This window comes from Nyctibius grandis, chromosome 26 (genome assembly GCF_013368605.1).
Source record: "Nyctibius grandis isolate bNycGra1 chromosome 26, bNycGra1.pri, whole genome shotgun sequence".
Lineage (NCBI taxonomy): Eukaryota > Metazoa > Chordata > Aves > Nyctibiiformes > Nyctibiidae > Nyctibius > Nyctibius grandis.
In genome coordinates, this window is record NC_090683.1 from 1,849,550 (window position 1) to 1,868,380 (window position 18,831).

The following is an 18,831-nucleotide window of genomic DNA, read 5'->3' on the forward strand; positions in this document are numbered from 1 at the left end:
AGTGAAAGCTTATTTGAAATTCATCCTATGTTATGTGCCACCTGAATTTAGTAGCAAAAACCCAAATAGATTAATTATGTCTCCTCTATTAAAAAAAAAAAAAGAGAAAACAAAAAACAGAGGAATATTTTTGCACTCTCATTTTTAAGCACTTTCTAAGCAGGTGACACGCCACGTAATACAAAGCACAGCAGGATGTGCCCTACTGTATTACTTTAAAATAACTCTGCATGGAATTGAAACAAACTGTCCATCTCCACCATAGCTAGCTAGAAGACCAGCTGCCTTTTCAGGTTCTAGGATTGTTTTTTCAGTGTGTGAATCTGTAGAACACTAATATTCAGTGACTCGCAAGGAATAACTATAATCCCAAGCTAAGCAGTGACTCAGTCTCTTAATGCAAGCAGCAATTTTCTGATTATAAACCTCCTTTCCGGTCATTCTTTAGGCATATTCATACTGACCATGCTATTTATCTATGTCTGCATTACCCTTCTTTGTTCTTCCTCTGCATCAGCAAACAGCTTGCGGATGTTGGCCTCAGATTCGCCCACATATTTATTGAGGATTTCTGGACCATTGACCACCTTTGGTTCTCTGGCATTCAGCATCTTGCCAATCTGTCTGGCCATAAGTGTTTTACCACAGCCTGGAGGTCCGTACAAGAGGATGCCTTTCACATGCTTGCAGCCTAGAACAAGAGAGAACAAGTTTAGAAAGCAGGATTACGGTGGAGACAGCAATATAGTAAAGAGGGAACTGCTGGGTACGGGAGGGGAGCTTTGACAGGGATCTGGCAGAGATGTGCAGTAGCCTTAGCTCTGCTCACAGGATCCCAGCTTGGTTGGGGCTGGAAGGCACCTCTGGAGATCATTCAGCCCAACCCCCGGCCAAAGCAGGGTCACCCAGAGCACGTTGCACAGGGTCGTGTCCAGGCAGGTTTGAATATCTCCAGAGAAGGAGACTCCCCACCCTCCCCGAGCAGCCTGTGCCAGGGCTCTGGCACCCTCAAAGTCAAGAAGTTTTTCTTCATATTCAGACGGAACTTCCCATGTTTCAGTTTGTGCCCGTTGCCCCTTGTCCTGTCACTGGGCACCACTGAGAAGAGTCTGGCCCCATCCCTTTGACACCCGCCCCTAAGGTATTTGTGAGCATTGATAAGATCCCCCCTCAGTCTGCTCTTCTCCAGCTGAACAGCCCCAGCTCCCTCAGCCTCTCCTCGCAGCAGAGATGCTCCAGCCCTCTGACCATCTCCATACCCTCCGCTGGACTCTCTCCGGTAGTTCCTTGTCTGTCTTGAACTGGGGGGCCCAGAACTGGACACAGTTACTCCAGGTGTGGCCTCACCAGGGCAGTGTAGAGGGGGAGAAGAACCTCCCTTGACCTGCTGGCCACACTCTTCCTCATGCACCCCAGGACACCATTGGCCTTCCTGGCCCCAAGGGCACATTGCTGCCTCATGGGGAACTTGTCCATCAGAACTCCCAGGTCCTTCTCTCCAGAGCTGCTTTCCAGTCCCTTTTTCAGTCCCTGCTCAGTCCCTTTATTGGTGAAATTCAAACACAGAATTGCCAGACTGGATCAAAGTCATTCAATGATCTGGCAACAACCAGGAAAAATAACCCACAGAGCAGCAGAAATGCTCTCCCATGCATCAGGCATGCGAAGCTAATACCTAAGGACTGAAAGCCTGAATTATACCTGCTGGTTGGTAGTACAAACCAACAGAGATCCCTTGGTAAACAGGTGAATAACCATTTTCAGTTCAATACAACCCAGGAGTAGGTCCCAGGGATGCTGATCATCCCCAGGCAGTGACGGGCTGCAGGTACTGGTTTTACATCACCACACGCCCTGAACGACATGCAAAGATGTACTCGCGGTTTAGGACAAGCACATACTACGTCTGGTTCATTTCTCTCTTCTCCTAGAGGGCCACACAGTGCCTCAAAAGGTCGCCTTCCTTCACAGAAGATTCAACTGAGTTTAATTTTCAGGTATGTAAAGAAAATTAAACATCAGACCCTCAAAGTTACTCAACGGACGGTGAGCTTTCAGTGTAGACACAGATCGAACACATTAATCTGATTCTTGAAAGAGAAAATGAGGAATATCATGTAATAATGCCTAACGTTTTACCACTGTACTGGGCTTTAATGAGTCCCATATAATACAGGCAGTTCTGATTCCAAGATTACAGGACAAATATTGAGAAAACTGGAAAAGGCTTCTAAGAACCACTAGAACCATCAGCCCAAAAAGCTTGACCTGTAACTAGAAAGACCTGAAAAATTCTGATTTATTCAAACAACAGGACTTTGATCACTGTACATGAGCACTGGCATTTCAATTCTCTCCTCTAGAGAAGCAGAGGGTACAATGGATGCACGTTAATGCTGGGCACATCCCAGTTTGCAACAGACACAAGTTTCCTGAGTGTGCACACAACTCCTGATGGAGGTTCCCGAGTGTAAAGAGGAAAGGTTTCCCTGAAGGATTCATGGAATTTTGGATATACAGCTTGTGAGCCCCAGACATATTTTATCAACTGCCTGAATATCCTTATGCCCAGATATTTTATGCTCTGCCTTACACTATGATAAGAGAGGTCGTGGTACCATCACATGTCTACGATGAAGTTTGTTTTATTCATTTAATGGGACATTAATTAGACAAGATCCAGCCAGACAAAAAAAAAGTAACGGCATCAAGACAAAACCTTTTTTTTGGGACCAATGCGAAGGGGCTGGTGTTGGAAAATCCTGAACTAGGAAAGCAGAGATCATGTATCAGCACCAAGTTTCAAACACTGAGCACCAGACTCAGGGCAAGCCTCAAAGAAGTAGAAAAAGCCCCAGTTTCATAGCAGAGGCATCTAACTACAAAACCAGTGAAAGAAAATAGAAGTTACCTAGAGAAGAAAAGACACAGGAGCTCTATACTGCCCGATTTAAAATATAACAAGGCAGATGTGGGAACACAGTGAGTTTGGATATCGTCTGGTCACTAAGTGGTGAGGAAATAGAAGAGAGAAATACATAACTTATTTTGTCTAGATCCTTATATTCCAGGCAGACCTCCTTTTTCTATTTTCCAGTTGGAACTGAAGACCAAAGAGTAAACACAAAACTATGAGTAGAATTTATTTTCAACGTTTAGGACACAGCAGGTATTTCAGTAGTTTATTTCTGCCTATGCAATTTGAAGCACAATAAAAAGTATTAGTTCCTCACTATAACTCTTCACTTTGCCCATGGAAAAGACAGACGTGCACAGCAAAACACTCAGCCTACACAGACCCAAGATGTCCTCCTCATGTTTTAGACCATCTTGGCCACATACAGCACCAACAAGTTGACACACTCCTGCATCTACTGCCCTTCCTCTAGAGTAATAACTACCTCATGTCACTGTCATCCTCACCAACCAGATGGGTGAGGACATCCCAAGGAAACAGACCCTGAGGAAGCTGTAACCACTGTAGCCTGAGGAAAACAGCACAGGACAAGAGGAAACAGCCTCAAGTTCTGCCAGGGGAGGTTTAGATTGGAGATCAGGGACAATGTCTTCCCCGAAAGGGTTGTCAAGCACTGGCACAGGCTGCCCAGGGCAGTGGTGGAGTCCCCATCCCTGGGGGGATTTAAAAGCCGTGGAGATGTGGTGCTGAGGGCCTTGGGTTAGTGGTGGCCTTGGCAGTGCTTGGTTAACGGTTGGACTTGATGATCTTAAAGGTCCTTTCAACCAAAACGATTCTGTGATTCTATGATATTTGGAATCTGCCTCGACAAAAATCTCCACTTGGAACACAAGTGTTTCATTACAGAGGTAGGGAATTCTGTAGCACCTTCTCCTTTTCTCTTGCTCCACCAGATCCCTGCAGATTTGCTCCAGACAACAAGTGAGGAACACAAGATATCACTATATTTGAAGATTTAAAAACCCCTATGTTCTGTTTCATGAAAATTTATCTAAAATCTTAGAAATCTTGAAGTCTTAATTGTTTGAGGTAAAAGGCAACACATTAATAAGTGGAAACTGTTCCATGCTGTAGATGACATTCATAATGCATTCATTCTACACGACATTTTTGCAGTTCAACTTTTTTAAGGATTCAAACCATTCAACAAGGGTCCTGCAGTACTTAAGATTCACATTAAAAGCAAAACCAGCAAACTGACAGCACAGAGCTCAGACTTAGAGGACATGAGCCCAGTTTCTACCATCATCAAAAGTTTAACAAGCTTGGGCCACTGAGTTAATTTGTCACCCACATGGAATGACCTCCCTTCTGGTTTCTGGCTTGTTTCAGCTACATGGTAAGTTCACCCCTTGCAACAGAGTCCTCATGGCTGCACAGACCTCACAGCAATGTTCTACCTTTAAACAAGTACTTCTGTCACAGAATCATAGAATGGTTTGGGTTGGAAGGGACCTTAAAGACCATCCAGTTCCAACCCCCCCTGCCACGGGCAGGGACACCTTCCCCCAGACCAGGTTGCTCCAAGCCCCATCCAACCTGGCCTTGAACACTGCCAGGGAGGGGGCAGCCACAGCTTCTCTGGGCAACCTGGGCCAGGCTCTCACCACCCTCACAGCAAAGAATTTCTTCCTCAGATCTCATCTCAATCTCCCCTCTTTCAGTGTAAAACCGTTCCCCCTCATCCTGTCACTACTTGCCCTTGTAAAATGCCCCTCTCCCGCTTTCCTGTAGGCCCCCTTCAGGTACTGGAAGGTTGTCCTTTATTAACTTACCGATACTCAACTGTGATTTCATTTATTCCCAAATATTATAGCAATAAAGAATTAATTTCATTCTAAATAACTGCTCAATACAAAATAATTTCTATTATCTGCATGCACCGCTCACCCTCTCTTTCAGGTTGTTCACACTGACGTGAAGTTTCGGGAGAACATTGCTATGAGAAGCGTCTGATCCCTACCAAAACCCCAGAGAGCAATAGCACTGCACTGAATAAGCCCGGTAATAAAGCTGAAAGGTTTTTCTGGACTTCTCTGTAGATAAATTTACTATAAAAATCAAGAGATCTAGTTAAGAAGAATTCATTAGTCAACTTTCAGGCATCTACGAGTCAAAAACATAAACAATATGTACTGTCAGTAAAGACAAATTTCACACAGGAACGCATGAGGCAGAGATAAATTAAAAGCTCTTCCTGTCAAATCAGTGCCACGAGAGCTATTGTTGAAGTGTTTCGCGGAGGAACATGATCACCTATGTAGCCAAACAGCACAAAGCAGGATTTCGATGATGAGTGATGCTTTGAAGGGAAATCCCAAGCAAACTGATGCTCAGACAGCTCCGCTGTGCTCAAGCAAGAGGCTATCAAAAGGCTACCGGCAAGTCGAGGCACGTGTACGCAAACAGGCCTGGGAGGATCCTGAAAGAGGCAGGAAAATTGTACTGCACAGGATCATTTTCCTCTAGTACACCTTCAAAAAAAGAAATACAACTAGAGAGTCCTATTTTTTTTTCTAGTTTTCCTGCAATTCACAATCGCTCTCCTAGGAGGAAGTACAGCCTGGTTTTATCCACTGGAAGCTTCTCTTCTACAGCCCAAAGAAAACGGAACTTTTTGAAAAGCCCAAATATTCCCCTCCTCTGCATGAACACAGGCTGAGCAAAAGGCTATCGTACTGCACCTGAAGTCTCATCTCCCATAGTGGGAGAGTATGGAAAGTAAAAGGCAAACTGGCAGGGTTACAGCTGGGTGACTCTGGGGAAATAAGAGTTTGGACAATTTTGCTGAGAAAGCCTCCTAGGATTTCCCCCTCTTCCTATTCAAACTCACTTATCTCGCTTTAGGATGAGAGGAAACGGCCTCAAGTTGTGCCAGGGGAGGTTTAGATTGGAGATCAGGGACAATGTCTTCACCAAAAGGGTTGTCAAGCACTGGCACAGGCTGCCCAGGGCAGTGGCGGAGTCACCATCCCTGGAGCGATTTAAAAGCCGTGGAGATGTGGTGCTGAGGGACACAGGTTAGTGGTGGGCTTGGCAGTGCTGGGTTAATGGTTGGACTTGATGATCTTAAAGGTCCTTTCCAGCCAAAACAATTCCATGATTCTGTGATTCAGCTGTCTGCCGAAGTCCTCAGCTGTACTATGGCATTAACTACTCGCCCCTCTAGAGCAAAAACACCAGCTCTGGGACACAGCAGGTTCCCAGAGACAACGTGACAACTACCAAACCTTACCCAGACAAGCTCAGCCAGTGTTGGGTAGTCCACGCTCAGTCTTTAGCAAGTAGCAACACACATACCTGTCGCCCCACATCTGAACATCACGGACATTACTGACCACCTGCTGCAAGACCTGGTTGCCACTGAATGGGCAACATTGAGAGCTGGGTCCTTAACCAGGTGGAAGAACATTCCTGAAACCAAAGCAATTAGTTTCTCTCCAAATAAAATTGCCACAAGCTACGCCAGTGGAGATTTCCCTCTATAGCTCCGTTCACCTGGCTAAAATTAAAGTTTTAAACACAAGCAGGACTTTTTATTAAAATAGACAGGTGATGACAAACTACAAATGTTACGGCTCAAATCACAGTGGGATCCTACACACCACACAGGAATTTTGATTAAGTTTATCTCCCCTTTGCTGATTTCACCAATGCAGCCCAAATGTCAATACTATTATGAGAATCTTATAAACACAAATTATTAGCAGTGCGGACATCTCTAACTCGTTAAGCTTCCCAATAGGACTCCAAATCAAAGGTCATTCCTGTAACATGATACTTAATTGTGCAATTTAATGACATACAGTTAGAGGCTGAATAGGTATGTTAGCAGGAACTAAAATATACCAATATGGGAAACATTCTACGCAAAATACTAGAGAAAAATCATAAAAACTGGTAAGAATGGGAGAGCTCTTAGTGTTACCAAGAGAAATCAAACACTATTTTGAACCAAAATGTCACTTACCCGAAGACAAGACAAAGTTTATTTGTTCAACTCTCAACTATTCACTTTTTGTTTGAAAGATCAGAAGAAATGTTTTAGTATAATAGGGATTTTCTACTTGGGAGTGTAATTCCCCTTTTAATTAAAATCAAAGCATTCTGGTGTGATTGTATCATTGAGATGCACCTATAGGGAATCTACACTGATAGTAAAAGCACCGATCCTGAATACTTCAGGGAGAGATGTTTATCTTCTCACATTAATCTTCGAGCAGGTTAGAGTAAGATCAGGGTTCCCAGACTTCACCTGCCACACAGATCAGATTTCCCCCAAAATATAGGTGGGTGGAATTTCCCCTCCTCTCACCCTGTAAGGCCAGCACTATTCCAGCCTACATCACTGCCTCCAGTTAATCTTCCCGTAGGATTTACGTGCTACCAACAAGTAGCAAGACTGAAGTAACTTGTTTCTGCTTTTAATTCAAAGCTGAGACAGGGCAAGGGCTACACCTGAACGAGAAGTTTTTAAGTGGACTCTCAATAGCCAGTTTTTGATCTATCAAATCATTTGCCACTGTAAAGAGAAGACAACCAAGTCAGTAAGTTCTTCCTAGTTCTCCGAAAACAGCTTTCTCATCGTCTCTTGTTTGGCTGTGAGAAGTTTAATACATGCATATATAAGGAGGCAATAACGAGATTTACGACGATGGCAGGACATTTATCAATTTCTGATGGAATGTGATAAAAATGAAAATAAATCAGCTTTAGAGAAGCTTCCAACGGAATGCCTGTGGCTACACAAACAAAATCACGACTCTCAGAAAAAGGGATTTTGATAAGAGTATATACAAAACAAAGCAATCTTTAAAAGAAGCCATCACTGTAGGAAAAAATAAAGAGTAAATGCCTCTGTCTCTTAATAGAGGAGTTACAAAAATGTAGCTAATTTAAGATGAAGGTTATGCAGGGCTGTCGGATGAACTGCTGAACACAGCAGCTCATGTTCACAGTCATATCCCACCTGGATGTTCACAGCTGTAAATCTCATCAGCATTTTCTATGTTTTGGAATAAAGCTGGATCATTTCTGTCTACTTAGAAAGCGAAAATGATGTAATTTGTAAACGCCTTATGGAACACTTACCCGCAGAGCATTACAGAGTAAACAAGTATTAACCTCACAGGGTCACTGGGATGGCTCAAGGTCTGGTTTTCCAGCTAGAGAAAAACTGTGGTTGCCAAGCAGTGGTGACGATGCCTGCTAACTAACACCTCAGCTGCAGCTGTATGAAGTAAGAGCAAAAGTCCTCTCAGCATCTGGTGATGACTATGGCCATCAGCACATAAATGCAGAAATGCCTTGCAGCACATTTGGTGGAAAGCCCCTTCCCTTCAGGCCAAGCCTGACATCTGCGACCTTCACTTCACATTTCCACGTCCCTGTGTTGAAAGAGAGAACATTTTTCTTTCCTGGTCATGCAGAATTTTGAAGTCCTCTCTCTCATATCCCACCCACTGGTCTCTTTCCAAGATCTTCAAGCCGACTCACTCTGTGTACAGAAGCTTTTCCAATACGACAATCCTGATGTTCTCCTCCAAAGTTTCTCCAGTTTTACTGCATCCCTTCTGATGCAAAGACCAAGACCAAGACCGCATCCAGCAATTCAGCATGTGAACAAACTACAGAATTACACAGCAGCATAATTATGTTCTATTTTGTGGGGTTTTTATTTAATCTTATTAATAATTACCAAATTCAAGTAGGAATTGACTGACCCCTACTGAGCCTTTGAACAATTTTTTCGTAGATCTACTATAGCCCCAAAATTTTGCTCAAGTGAAAAATCAGCACAGCCAGCATTTTACAAGCTGTGATTTTCACGCACATCACTTTTGACTGATCAGCATGAGGTTTCATTTGTTGTTTTATTGCTGAGTCACTCAGTCTTGGAAAGTCCTTCTGCTGAACCACAGAACAGCTGAGGTTTGAAGGGACCTCTGGAGATCACCTTGCCCAACCCCGCTGTGCAAAGCAGGTTCACCCAAACCAGGCTGGCCAGTGCATCAGCCACTCCTCCCAGTTTTGTGCCACCTGCAGACTGGCTAAGAGTGCACTCTCTCCCATCATCCAGGTCATTAATTAAGAAGTTAAACACCACTAGTGACTAGCCTTCATGTGGGCTTTGTGCTGCTGATCACAACTCTTCAAGTCCAACACTTGAGCTGGTTTTCAGTCCGCCATGCTGCCTGCTTACCTACTCTGTCTTCCATCAGTTTTTCTACAGGCTGTTGTGGGAGACAGTGTTGAGAACCTTACTACATTTGAGATAAACATCCACAGCTCTCCCCTCATCCCATGAGTTAGTCACCTCATTGTAGAATACTATCAAGTTGGTTAAACACAATTTCTACTTCATAAATCCATGCTGACCGCTCCTGATCAACTTCTCGTCCTTCATTTGTCTGGAAATGGTCTCCATAATTAGTTGCTCCACCACCTTCCCAGAGACTGAGGGTGATGTGGGCAGGCCTGTAGTACCTGGCTTCTCCTGCTTGCCCTTCTCAGAGACAGCAGTGATGCTTGCTTTCTTCCAGTCCTTGGAACTTCTCCTGATGGAAATAATCTTTCAAAGAGAATTGAGTGGCCTCACAATGACATGAGCCAGCTTCCACAGCACTCACGGGTGCATCCATCAGAACCCAACTGCAATTCAGTCTGCAGTTTAGGTTCATATCAATGTCTTCCTTTCCCAAGTCATTCATGAACGCACTGAACAACAGAGAACTCTGCGACTCTCCTCAGCTGTGAGCGCAACCAGCTATTCCTAATATTGTTCCCTCAACCACTTATCCAGCCACACAGGACCTCTCCTCATGTTATTACCTTCTTCACTTCCTTCAAGTCCCTATCATATGGGGGATGCTTGGGGGGTCTGAAGTCAGTCTTTGTGGGTTTTAGAAGGTGATGAAAAAGACAGATGTCAGAGTCTTCTTAGCTGTCCTCCTCAAAGAAAGTGCGCTCAGAGGTTTTTTTAGAGATGTGGAGGAAGAGTTACGTGACCAGATTCAGCCTCACTGGCCACAGGGAACTGTGTGCTTCAGAGTGAGGAGTGAATTTCATTTTATAACCACATTAGGAGACGACCCAGGAAAGCATTGGTCCACTTCTCCATCAAGAAGAAAAGCTAACAATAGAAGACGCTAAGTTCAAACTGCTAAATACTTTTTTACATGAATGAAGACTTCACATGTTACATGGCAGCTAATATTAATATCAGTGATAAATGTGCAAGAGTATCAGATAGTTGCAGATTACCTGGACATGAACTTCACCCGAAAGCACTCAGAGCGAGTGAAATCATCTCAAAGTCACTGAGAACTTAGGCAGGATGGGTGAGAAAGTGAATGTCATCCATAATGTTATAAAGGGAAGAGGAAGGGAGCTACAGGGTTGGACCGAATCTCAAGAGATCCCTTTCAACCTCAACTATTTTCTGATGGTGTGGTATAGACCTATCACTAACCTAATTCCTGGAAAATGTCTTTTTAAGTAGGTAGAAGAAAACAAGGATACAAGAAACAGCCAAAAGGAAATTATTAGATCAGTCTGAGGCAACTTCCCTCTAGGAAAGGGTAGGTGGTCAGACACAGAGGGTTTCAGGAAACAAACTGAGCAGACGAGGGAGATTTAGACTTTGATATAGATATAAGTAGGTCTTATACATCTTCAAAAACATGTAGGAAAAACACAGGCTGAATGAAGTTAAAGATAGACGAGAAGTGGATGGAAAAACCCCCACAAACTTCACAGCACAATGAGAAAGGACCCATCCTGGATTTACTGGTATGTGGTGTTTTTATTAATAGCCTGGAAGATGGAACAGAACACACCTATTAAACCTGCACATTACAATGCCAAGATCTACAAATCCACTGACGGGCAGGATTAAATTCATTTAAAAGCAATGTAATTTGATGCACAAGTTTCCACATTGGGGTAGGAATAATTAACTGCATGTTGCAAAACAAACAAACAAAAAAGTCATCATATAGAGGATTATAAACAGGCACAGACAAAACCTGCCAAGTGGCCTGGAATCACTTAGCACCTCAGTTACTGTGCCCTGGTTTGGTCATCACACTTCTAAGGGGTGAAGAATGAGCAAGGGAATAGAAACAAATCAGTGATCTAGAGGTTATGACTATGAGAAATGGTTTCAGAATCTGAGATCTAGCCTTGAGAATACTGAAGAGAAACACGAACAGACAAGAATGTAAAAGCCTCGTCCAAAAACATAAAAGATATAAACAATAGATGATGAACAGATGCAAGACTGAGAATAAACACTTGAAAAATTTTGACAGGAAAGGTGCTCTAAGCAGGGGAATAGGCTGGCTTGAGAGGTCCTGGCATTTCTGTCACCTCAGTTACAGGTTAGACACGTCTGACACTGATTTTTCATTGAAATTATCCTATTTTAAGAACAGACTGGATGAGATACGTTCCATTATTATTCTTCTCTTATAGTATCTCAGTAGTTCACGAACATTAACATATTAATTTCTTAAGATACCTTAAAAGACAAGTCTCCACTTCACAGGCAGAATCCAAGAAAGAAAATAATATCTGAATATCTGCTAATTTGAATGTTCATCCTGTGCTTTGTTAATACTCCACTTTTATAAACTGAGCTGTACTTCAAAAATACAGAGCACTGAAACCAATTGATCCCAAGAAGTCAGAGCACAAGTTAAGACGCTTACCAGGAAATAGAAATTACCTTGGAAAAGTCTGATTTAACCTACTTATTAATGGCGACAGGAGGGGATGGGGACTCTGGGTTCCATTTCAATCTCAAAAGGAATGTGATCTGTAACACCAAACATTCCTATACCTGTTATTAAACAGCAACAATGACATGTACATACGGAATCTGCTTTTTCAGTGGCCTCTACACTGTCATAAAAATCACTTCCCCGCTCAAAGTGTTTCAATCCATGGAGACACAAGAGTCGTCTTTAAACAGAGAAAGAAGAGTGCAGTACTAGCGTTTTCTTTTCGGGTCTGAGAAAACGCTTTGCAGTTTTGTTGAAATTTACAGCTCCAGGCACCAAACATCAAAAAACTTTAGTCCAAATGGCTTCTCCTGTTGAAGTCAGGAGAAAAAAAAAAAAGAGAGAACAGTGTTACAATAAGTATTCAGCAATCTTAATGTTAGACAATGGCACAAGCCATTGAATGAGCTCAATTTAAAGTCTCAGCAGAAAAAACACCATCTAACATGGATGGGAAGAAAGGGTTTATCTGCAGGAACAGTTTAGAAAAATATAGTATTTAGCAAATAAAAGGAGAAGCTTTAGCCTGAGCAAGAGGATGCTTTGAACTGCAACAAAGAGTAACCAAAACCAGTCTGCAGCTCACCATGAAGTTGCATAGCTTGACTATGAGCTGGAATTCACAGAGATCCGGACAGGGCTTGAAAAGGAGGAGGATTCCCTAGAAACACGGCTCTGGGAGGGTTGTCCTTCAGAAAGAAAGGAACTGCTACCCCACCTCCATCAGTGCCCTGCAAGTGTAAAGGTCCTTCCTTGGAAGTATCAGTTGTACGACAGTGAGGCCTCATGGATGGTGGGAAAAAGGAGTGCCCCTCTTGTTTCAAGACACCTTCCTCAATCCTCATCCAGATAAGGATTTATTCCCATTTGGCAGTCAAAAAAGAGTCAAGCATTAGGTGAAAGACAACAGCATCATAATGCTAAAGAACCTCCCGTAACGGACGCGAAACTGTAGACTTAAAAGCAATCAGCTTGAATTGATCCCACTGTGGTTCAAAAGTGACTTTATTCCTACTGCCCGCTGCCTTCCTCCTGCTGCCCCTGGCATTCATGTAGCTGTGCCACATCAAGCCAACCAGGGAGCTGATCTAGCTGAATGCTAACCCTATAAATTTTTTTTATTACTAATATTTTTTGCTTCCAATGGTATTGGCTCTCTACAGAGCCACACAAGCCCAAAGCTGCCACAGCAGAGGTGGTAGATACGCGTACGGGAAAAGCGTGGGTAGGGAAAAATAAATTGCCCCTTTCCAGGGCAGCAGGGAGCTACGGCAAGGTTTAATGACCAGCTGAAGTTGATCTAAGATTTCTTTTCTTGGGTAAACCCAAGACTGTAGCATCAGAGTAGTATTTACACCCTTGGATGATATGGTTAACTAACATTGATTTATACACTTCAAACCCAGAACATTCCTTGGAAGTTAGATAAACCACACACAAATTGCAAGCAATTTTTGAAGGGTCTATACAGCCTCTATGTAGTTACGGGACAGAAATATTTATTGCATTTGGCATGGAAGTTGCAGTCTGCGAGCGCTCGGCAAAAACCAGAAATGGGTGAGCACTAGAGCACCAGAGAGCAAGCGAATTCTTTCTTTTCCTTTCCCAATAAATTATACACAAAGGTGAACAGCTGTCACACTGACATTTCAGATCTGAAATACAGTTAAGAGCAAGTTATAACTAAGGCAAAGAAAATGAATGTCAGAAAGTTTTGTTTTTTCAAATTTCAGATAAGCTCTTTAGCCCTAGGGTTAATCAGAGAGCCAGAGAGCTCTGTTTGGAGTCTACCTTCTTACCAGAAAAATGTTTCTTTGTGTAGTATGTGTGTAAACACGTACAAGTAAGGCTATATGTATTTATATAAATAATATAGCACACCTTTAATGCATTGCCCAGGGTAATCAAAATACTAGTGGTCCTTCAGAGAACCTTTTTCTTCCTGTATTAAGCAACACCAATTAACAACAGGAACCCTCTGAGCAGCATATCCCGCAAAGCAGCTCCACAACCTCACCCTGCAGTCAGCAAGGTTTCCGACCTTCTCCAGAGGTACCTGATGGAGATGGAGGTCCTCCACGGCAAAGTTAGCTGCTGCACATCGTTACCAAAGAGCACCCAGCTGTCAGGTTAATTCAGCTCACGATAACATCAAGGGAATGTAATTGTAGTCTGACACTTGACTGCTTAACACGCTGCCAGACTGCATGCAGCAAGGGAAGTTGAATAGGTGAAGCTACAGCAAAATGAAAACAAGCTCTAATTATCTCTAGTCTGCCAACATATTTCTCATCACAGTCCAGGGACACTGATGAGAATTCCCCAAGTCTAAACCTTTTACCGTCACACACGGTCACAGCTAAGAACTCTGTACCGCAGCCATTAATATACAGGCTAGTTCCTCGAAAAGGCAAAAATATTTCAAGCAAGGGATGCCGGTCCAGCCAACGGCCAGCTGTCAGCAACACTTCTGAACTGGACACAACAGAGTGTCTAGGTAAAAGCTTTTCTTTCTATGGCCTACACCATTTCTCTCATTTCACCTCTCTGCAGAGCAGCTAAATATTTAACAAATTTAAGCATTTTATGCTCTCAAGCAGAAGCAGAGAAGTTACAACTTGCTCACAGCGTCAAAAACCAAGAGAACCAAGATCAGCCCCCACAAGGCCTTGGCTACCAGATGGATATGAAGTAAGAGGGCAGGGGAGAGAGAATCAGGCACTAATTGGATTTGGCCTACAGGGTTTCTTCTAGCCATGGTCTAGTTGCCATGGTGGTGTCAGGGCAATGGTTGGACTTGATGAGCCCAGAGGGCTCTTCCAACCTGATTGATTCTGTGATTCAGTGTTTCTCCATAAGTGTTCAAATCGCTAAGAAAAGACCTCCTGCACCTCACAGGGACGTTTACTTTAACATCAGTTCCACGAGCACTGGAAAACAGCCACGCTCCACACAGCCACACACAAACAGGACGTATCTTCTGATGAAAACTTGTTTTGTAATCAAAATCTCGATTGCTTCATTTGTGGGGAAAGGGAAGGTGGATCAAAAAATATAAACATACACAGAAATTGTAGAGCTACGGATTCCAAGTTTAAATGTGAACCCACAGAGATCATATTCGGAGAACGAGGACCAGCTATAACATCCCCAGCCACATTATGTGACAAAATAAGATATCTGCAGCTGCATATTGCTCACTAAAATGTAAAACTAGTACCATTTATCTGCCTGCCAGCACATGTTTACAAAGTAATGGGACTGCCTTTCCTTCCCCCGACCCCAAAAAAAAAAAAAGTTATATTTAGAATCTGCGCTTTTATTTCACAAACTCCAAGACGTGCCACGGCCTGTGCATCCTCTCCAGCATTTCAAACCGGACCAAGCACAGATCACACAACATGCTCTATTTATCGGGCTAATGCTGTGAGAAGCACATTAAGTTTATAGTGCAACTGCCAGGACAACAGATATTTAATATATCAGTCAGGATCATTAAGAGAGAATTTCCTTTGACCTATATAGACAGCCCATTGCCAGTAAGTCAGGAATAGGAACATCCAGTCTCGTTGCTATGAATAAATGAAGCATTCAAAAGAATAGGGAGCATCTGGGTTCCAACTGAAAAGTATTCAGTTAAATCCTGTATCTCATTTGTTCAGACATTTCATGTAGTGTTGAGTATTCACGCTGTTTCTTTGTCCCTCCTCTCTCGCCGAGTAACAAGAGTATGAAAGACATTCGGGAGCAACAGGAGAAGAAAAGGCTTTGTTAGTCCATTAGATCCCTAAGCAACTGCCATGTTACACCATCATGAGGTTGTTAGTCGATACCCAGTCTTTACAGACCAGAAACAGGCCTGCCTCCTCTACCCCAGCCACACTTCCCCAGATCATACTCACCCATTTGCTCCACAATTTCAGGTGGAAAAACTCGAGAAGCAAAAGCTCGTCGGAAAATATCTGAGAATTCTTTGTCAAGGCCCCCAATGCCCATTTTCTCAAAATTCCAGTCTGGGTTGATGATCGACTGACGGTTCTCCTTGGTCTTTGATTTGCCTGCAAAAAAAAAGAAATCATTTAAAACATGTAGCACAGCAGAATTACACCAAATAGAAGTACAACCACCAGAACGGTTCTACCAGCTCAGACCCACGTCCAGCCAACTTGATGTTTGGTTTCAAACGTTAGCCAGGAGGACGCATCATGACAAGGATGCAAGGGCAGTCAGAGACTTGGCTTACTCAGTAGCCTTCCAACCGTCCTGCTCAGGGATTTCTCAAGCTAGGTGTTGCTCCTACGTATTTAAGAATCCCCAGTAGAGTCCTCTGTCACAAATTTACCCAGGTCCCCTTGGACTCATGTACACTTAGTACCCAGCTTGCCCTACAGCATCTAACTCACCATGTCTGCTACCAGCTGCACAACCAAACACCTCCTTTTGCGTGTCTGAGCCAGCTCTGACCAGCTTCATTTCATGTCCCCCAAATCTTATATCTGAAGCAACAGTAAATAGTATCATTATAAACCCTCTCTCAGGCTACCTGGGATGATATTAGGCTTGTCCTGTATCCCCCTCAGTCCTGCCTTACGCAGCAGCTGCTCCACACTTGAGCACCCTTGTTGTCCTCTCAGTCTTCTCTATTTCTACTACATCCTTTGACAGACAGGCAGACTAGAACTGCGTGCACTGGGGTTTGTTTGTATCTTAAATACAGGTACAAAATTATGCTCCGCTTCATTCATATTCCTTTATTAATAATGTGCAATAATTCTTACCAGCCATGCTTTACAATCCCTAAAAGGGCTCAGGCTGCTCCTGAGCACGGGTCCAGCATTTCCTTGAAACTATCGTAGCTGGGATCTTGGCCCAAAACAGCAATAATTTTTGACCAAAGTTAGAAGTATTCGTCCTCCCATGCATCACTTCATGTTTATTTATATCAAGTTTCCTCTGCCATTTTATTTCTTAGTCACTGAGCTCCGTAAGAGCAAGCTTTGTCACCTCATTACTCAGTCTTTTTTCCAGTTTATTCAATAATTATAATGAAAAGCAAAGGCCCCAGGAGAGATTCATGCTGAACTCCACTGGCTATTTACTTCTACCTTTTCATCACTTTCATCATATACAAGGACCTTCTCTCTTACAGATCTCGTTTAGTTTCTTTTTAAAGAAACTTTGATAAGGAATTTTGCTGGAAGAGCTTTGAACAACAAGCAGACTATCTCAGCCCTTATCCCCGTGCCTTCTGATTCCTGTTAATGAACTCCAGTGGGACCACGAAGTAGGACTGCCCTTACAGAAGACAGGCTGACCCTTCCCAGTTTATCATCTCTATACAGGTATCCAGTACTTTGACTCTTTATTACAGCTTCTGTTGATTTTTTCTGTGCAGATTTCATGCTCAAAGATCTGTAGCTCTTCAGACCTTCTCTGGAATCCTTTTAAAAACAGACAGCACATTCGCCATCTTCCAGTCCTCAGATACCAGAGCAATTTTAAGCAAGGTTACACAAAACAATTGAGGTCAGCTAGTTCCTTTACAGCTCAGAAGAATAAAAGCCAGCCTTGGCAAACCACCACAGTCCACTTTGTCTGTTTGTTCCACAACCTCTTCTAGAGCTACTTCAAGTCCACCCAGATCCCCAAAGCACAGGTTTTCTAGTCTCCATGCAATGGTGTAACTCCTCTCCTTTCCCTTTTGTTGACAAACTACACGAGTTTTAGTCTTACAGAGCTCCTTACTCCCTTTTCAGAGAAGCTTTAAAGCACTCACTGCATTTAAGAGGCAGACAATAAGCACAAATGCTCCTGTAAGAATACTGCTGAGATGCTGTCAAATCCATATAGTCTCACCTTAAGTTTATTTAAGGGTATTTATGAAGAAGCACTGACACTCTATCAGTTAGCTCAACACTTCCAAATGGCTTTTAGCAACCCAGCTTTGCTCAGCCACCAGAGAAACCAACAGTAATATAAAAATCCAGGGAGAAAGCAAAGAGTGAAGATTATCCTTAATTCATGCAGAAATCAGACATCTTAGTTTTTCTTAGATCTACATGTTGCTTTACAGGCTTGGCCCTGGGGACCATTATCTCCCCTAAAAAGCCAGTCCTGGCAAACTGCAACTGTGCCTTTTGCTGATTTGTTCCATAACCTCTTCTAGAGATACTTCAAGTCGAGCTGGATAATGAGTTAGCATCTAGAAGGCCAGTAAACACACTAAATAAAAGTTCTGTGTTAGCTGAATTAGACTGCTACTAGGGATCAATACTTCAATTCCAAGAGCAGGAAAACAAACAAACAAGAACATGCCTGTAACTAACATGTTGGGGACAACACGGTAGAGTGTATGACCTACAGCACTAATACCTAGCACCACGCAGGGCAGCAGTGAGCATTCGATTCACTGATGACTCTGTATTTATTATCTCATTGCTCCACTACAGAGTTTAGATCAGACCGCTCAGCCAGGGATGTTCCTCTCCCTGTAGAGCTTAGCCTACACCCCCCTCTTCTGGCTGCATCTGATCACAATCAAATTCTTGCAGATTGAATTAAAACATCACGCGCTGGTTTTATAACACATGATTTTATGCTAAGTAGAAGAAATAGAATTGGCTTTTTTTTTTAATCATCACAATTCTTTTCTATTGAAAAAAATAAAAGCCCTTTATTGAAGGCAGTGCTCAGTGACACTCTGCTTTTATCTCCTCTCTCGGAATTTAATTATTCACAACTTCACAATTCTCCAGGGACTAACAAAGCACATTAAGTAGCTCTGCCTCAGATCAACGAGGAGATTAAATAAAGCACCAATCTGAGAGAAGTAAACTGAGGCATAAGCAACTCTTTTCTCTTGTCTGCAGGCACTGAAACTGAATCACGGTGAAGGATTCCTATTTCCAATCAATCAGCTCTCCCACAGGACCACACTTCACACCTATACATGCTAGGAGGAAGATCACAGGTCATTATATCGCTTTGAATATTAACCAAGTAAAATATCACTGCTTGCTCTGATGCAATAAATTGGATTATGTTAATACTCACCTCGAGCTGTCTGATCAA

At 42.9% G+C, this 18,831-nt stretch overlaps 1 protein-coding gene across 1 annotated transcript in view; it reads right to left on the minus strand.

Moving 5' to 3' along the window:
* Nucleotides 1-18,831, minus strand: part of NSF (N-ethylmaleimide sensitive factor, vesicle fusing ATPase) — an 84,734-nt gene that overhangs the window by 34,990 nt on the left and 30,913 nt on the right. The window contains exons 8-9 of the mRNA XM_068418540.1: nucleotides 15,663-15,818; nucleotides 492-691 (exon numbers count right to left, since the gene is read on the minus strand). Of these exons, the coding sequence (XP_068274641.1) occupies nucleotides 492-691; nucleotides 15,663-15,818 (356 nt within the window). The remainder of the gene's footprint in view (nucleotides 1-491; nucleotides 692-15,662; nucleotides 15,819-18,831) is intronic.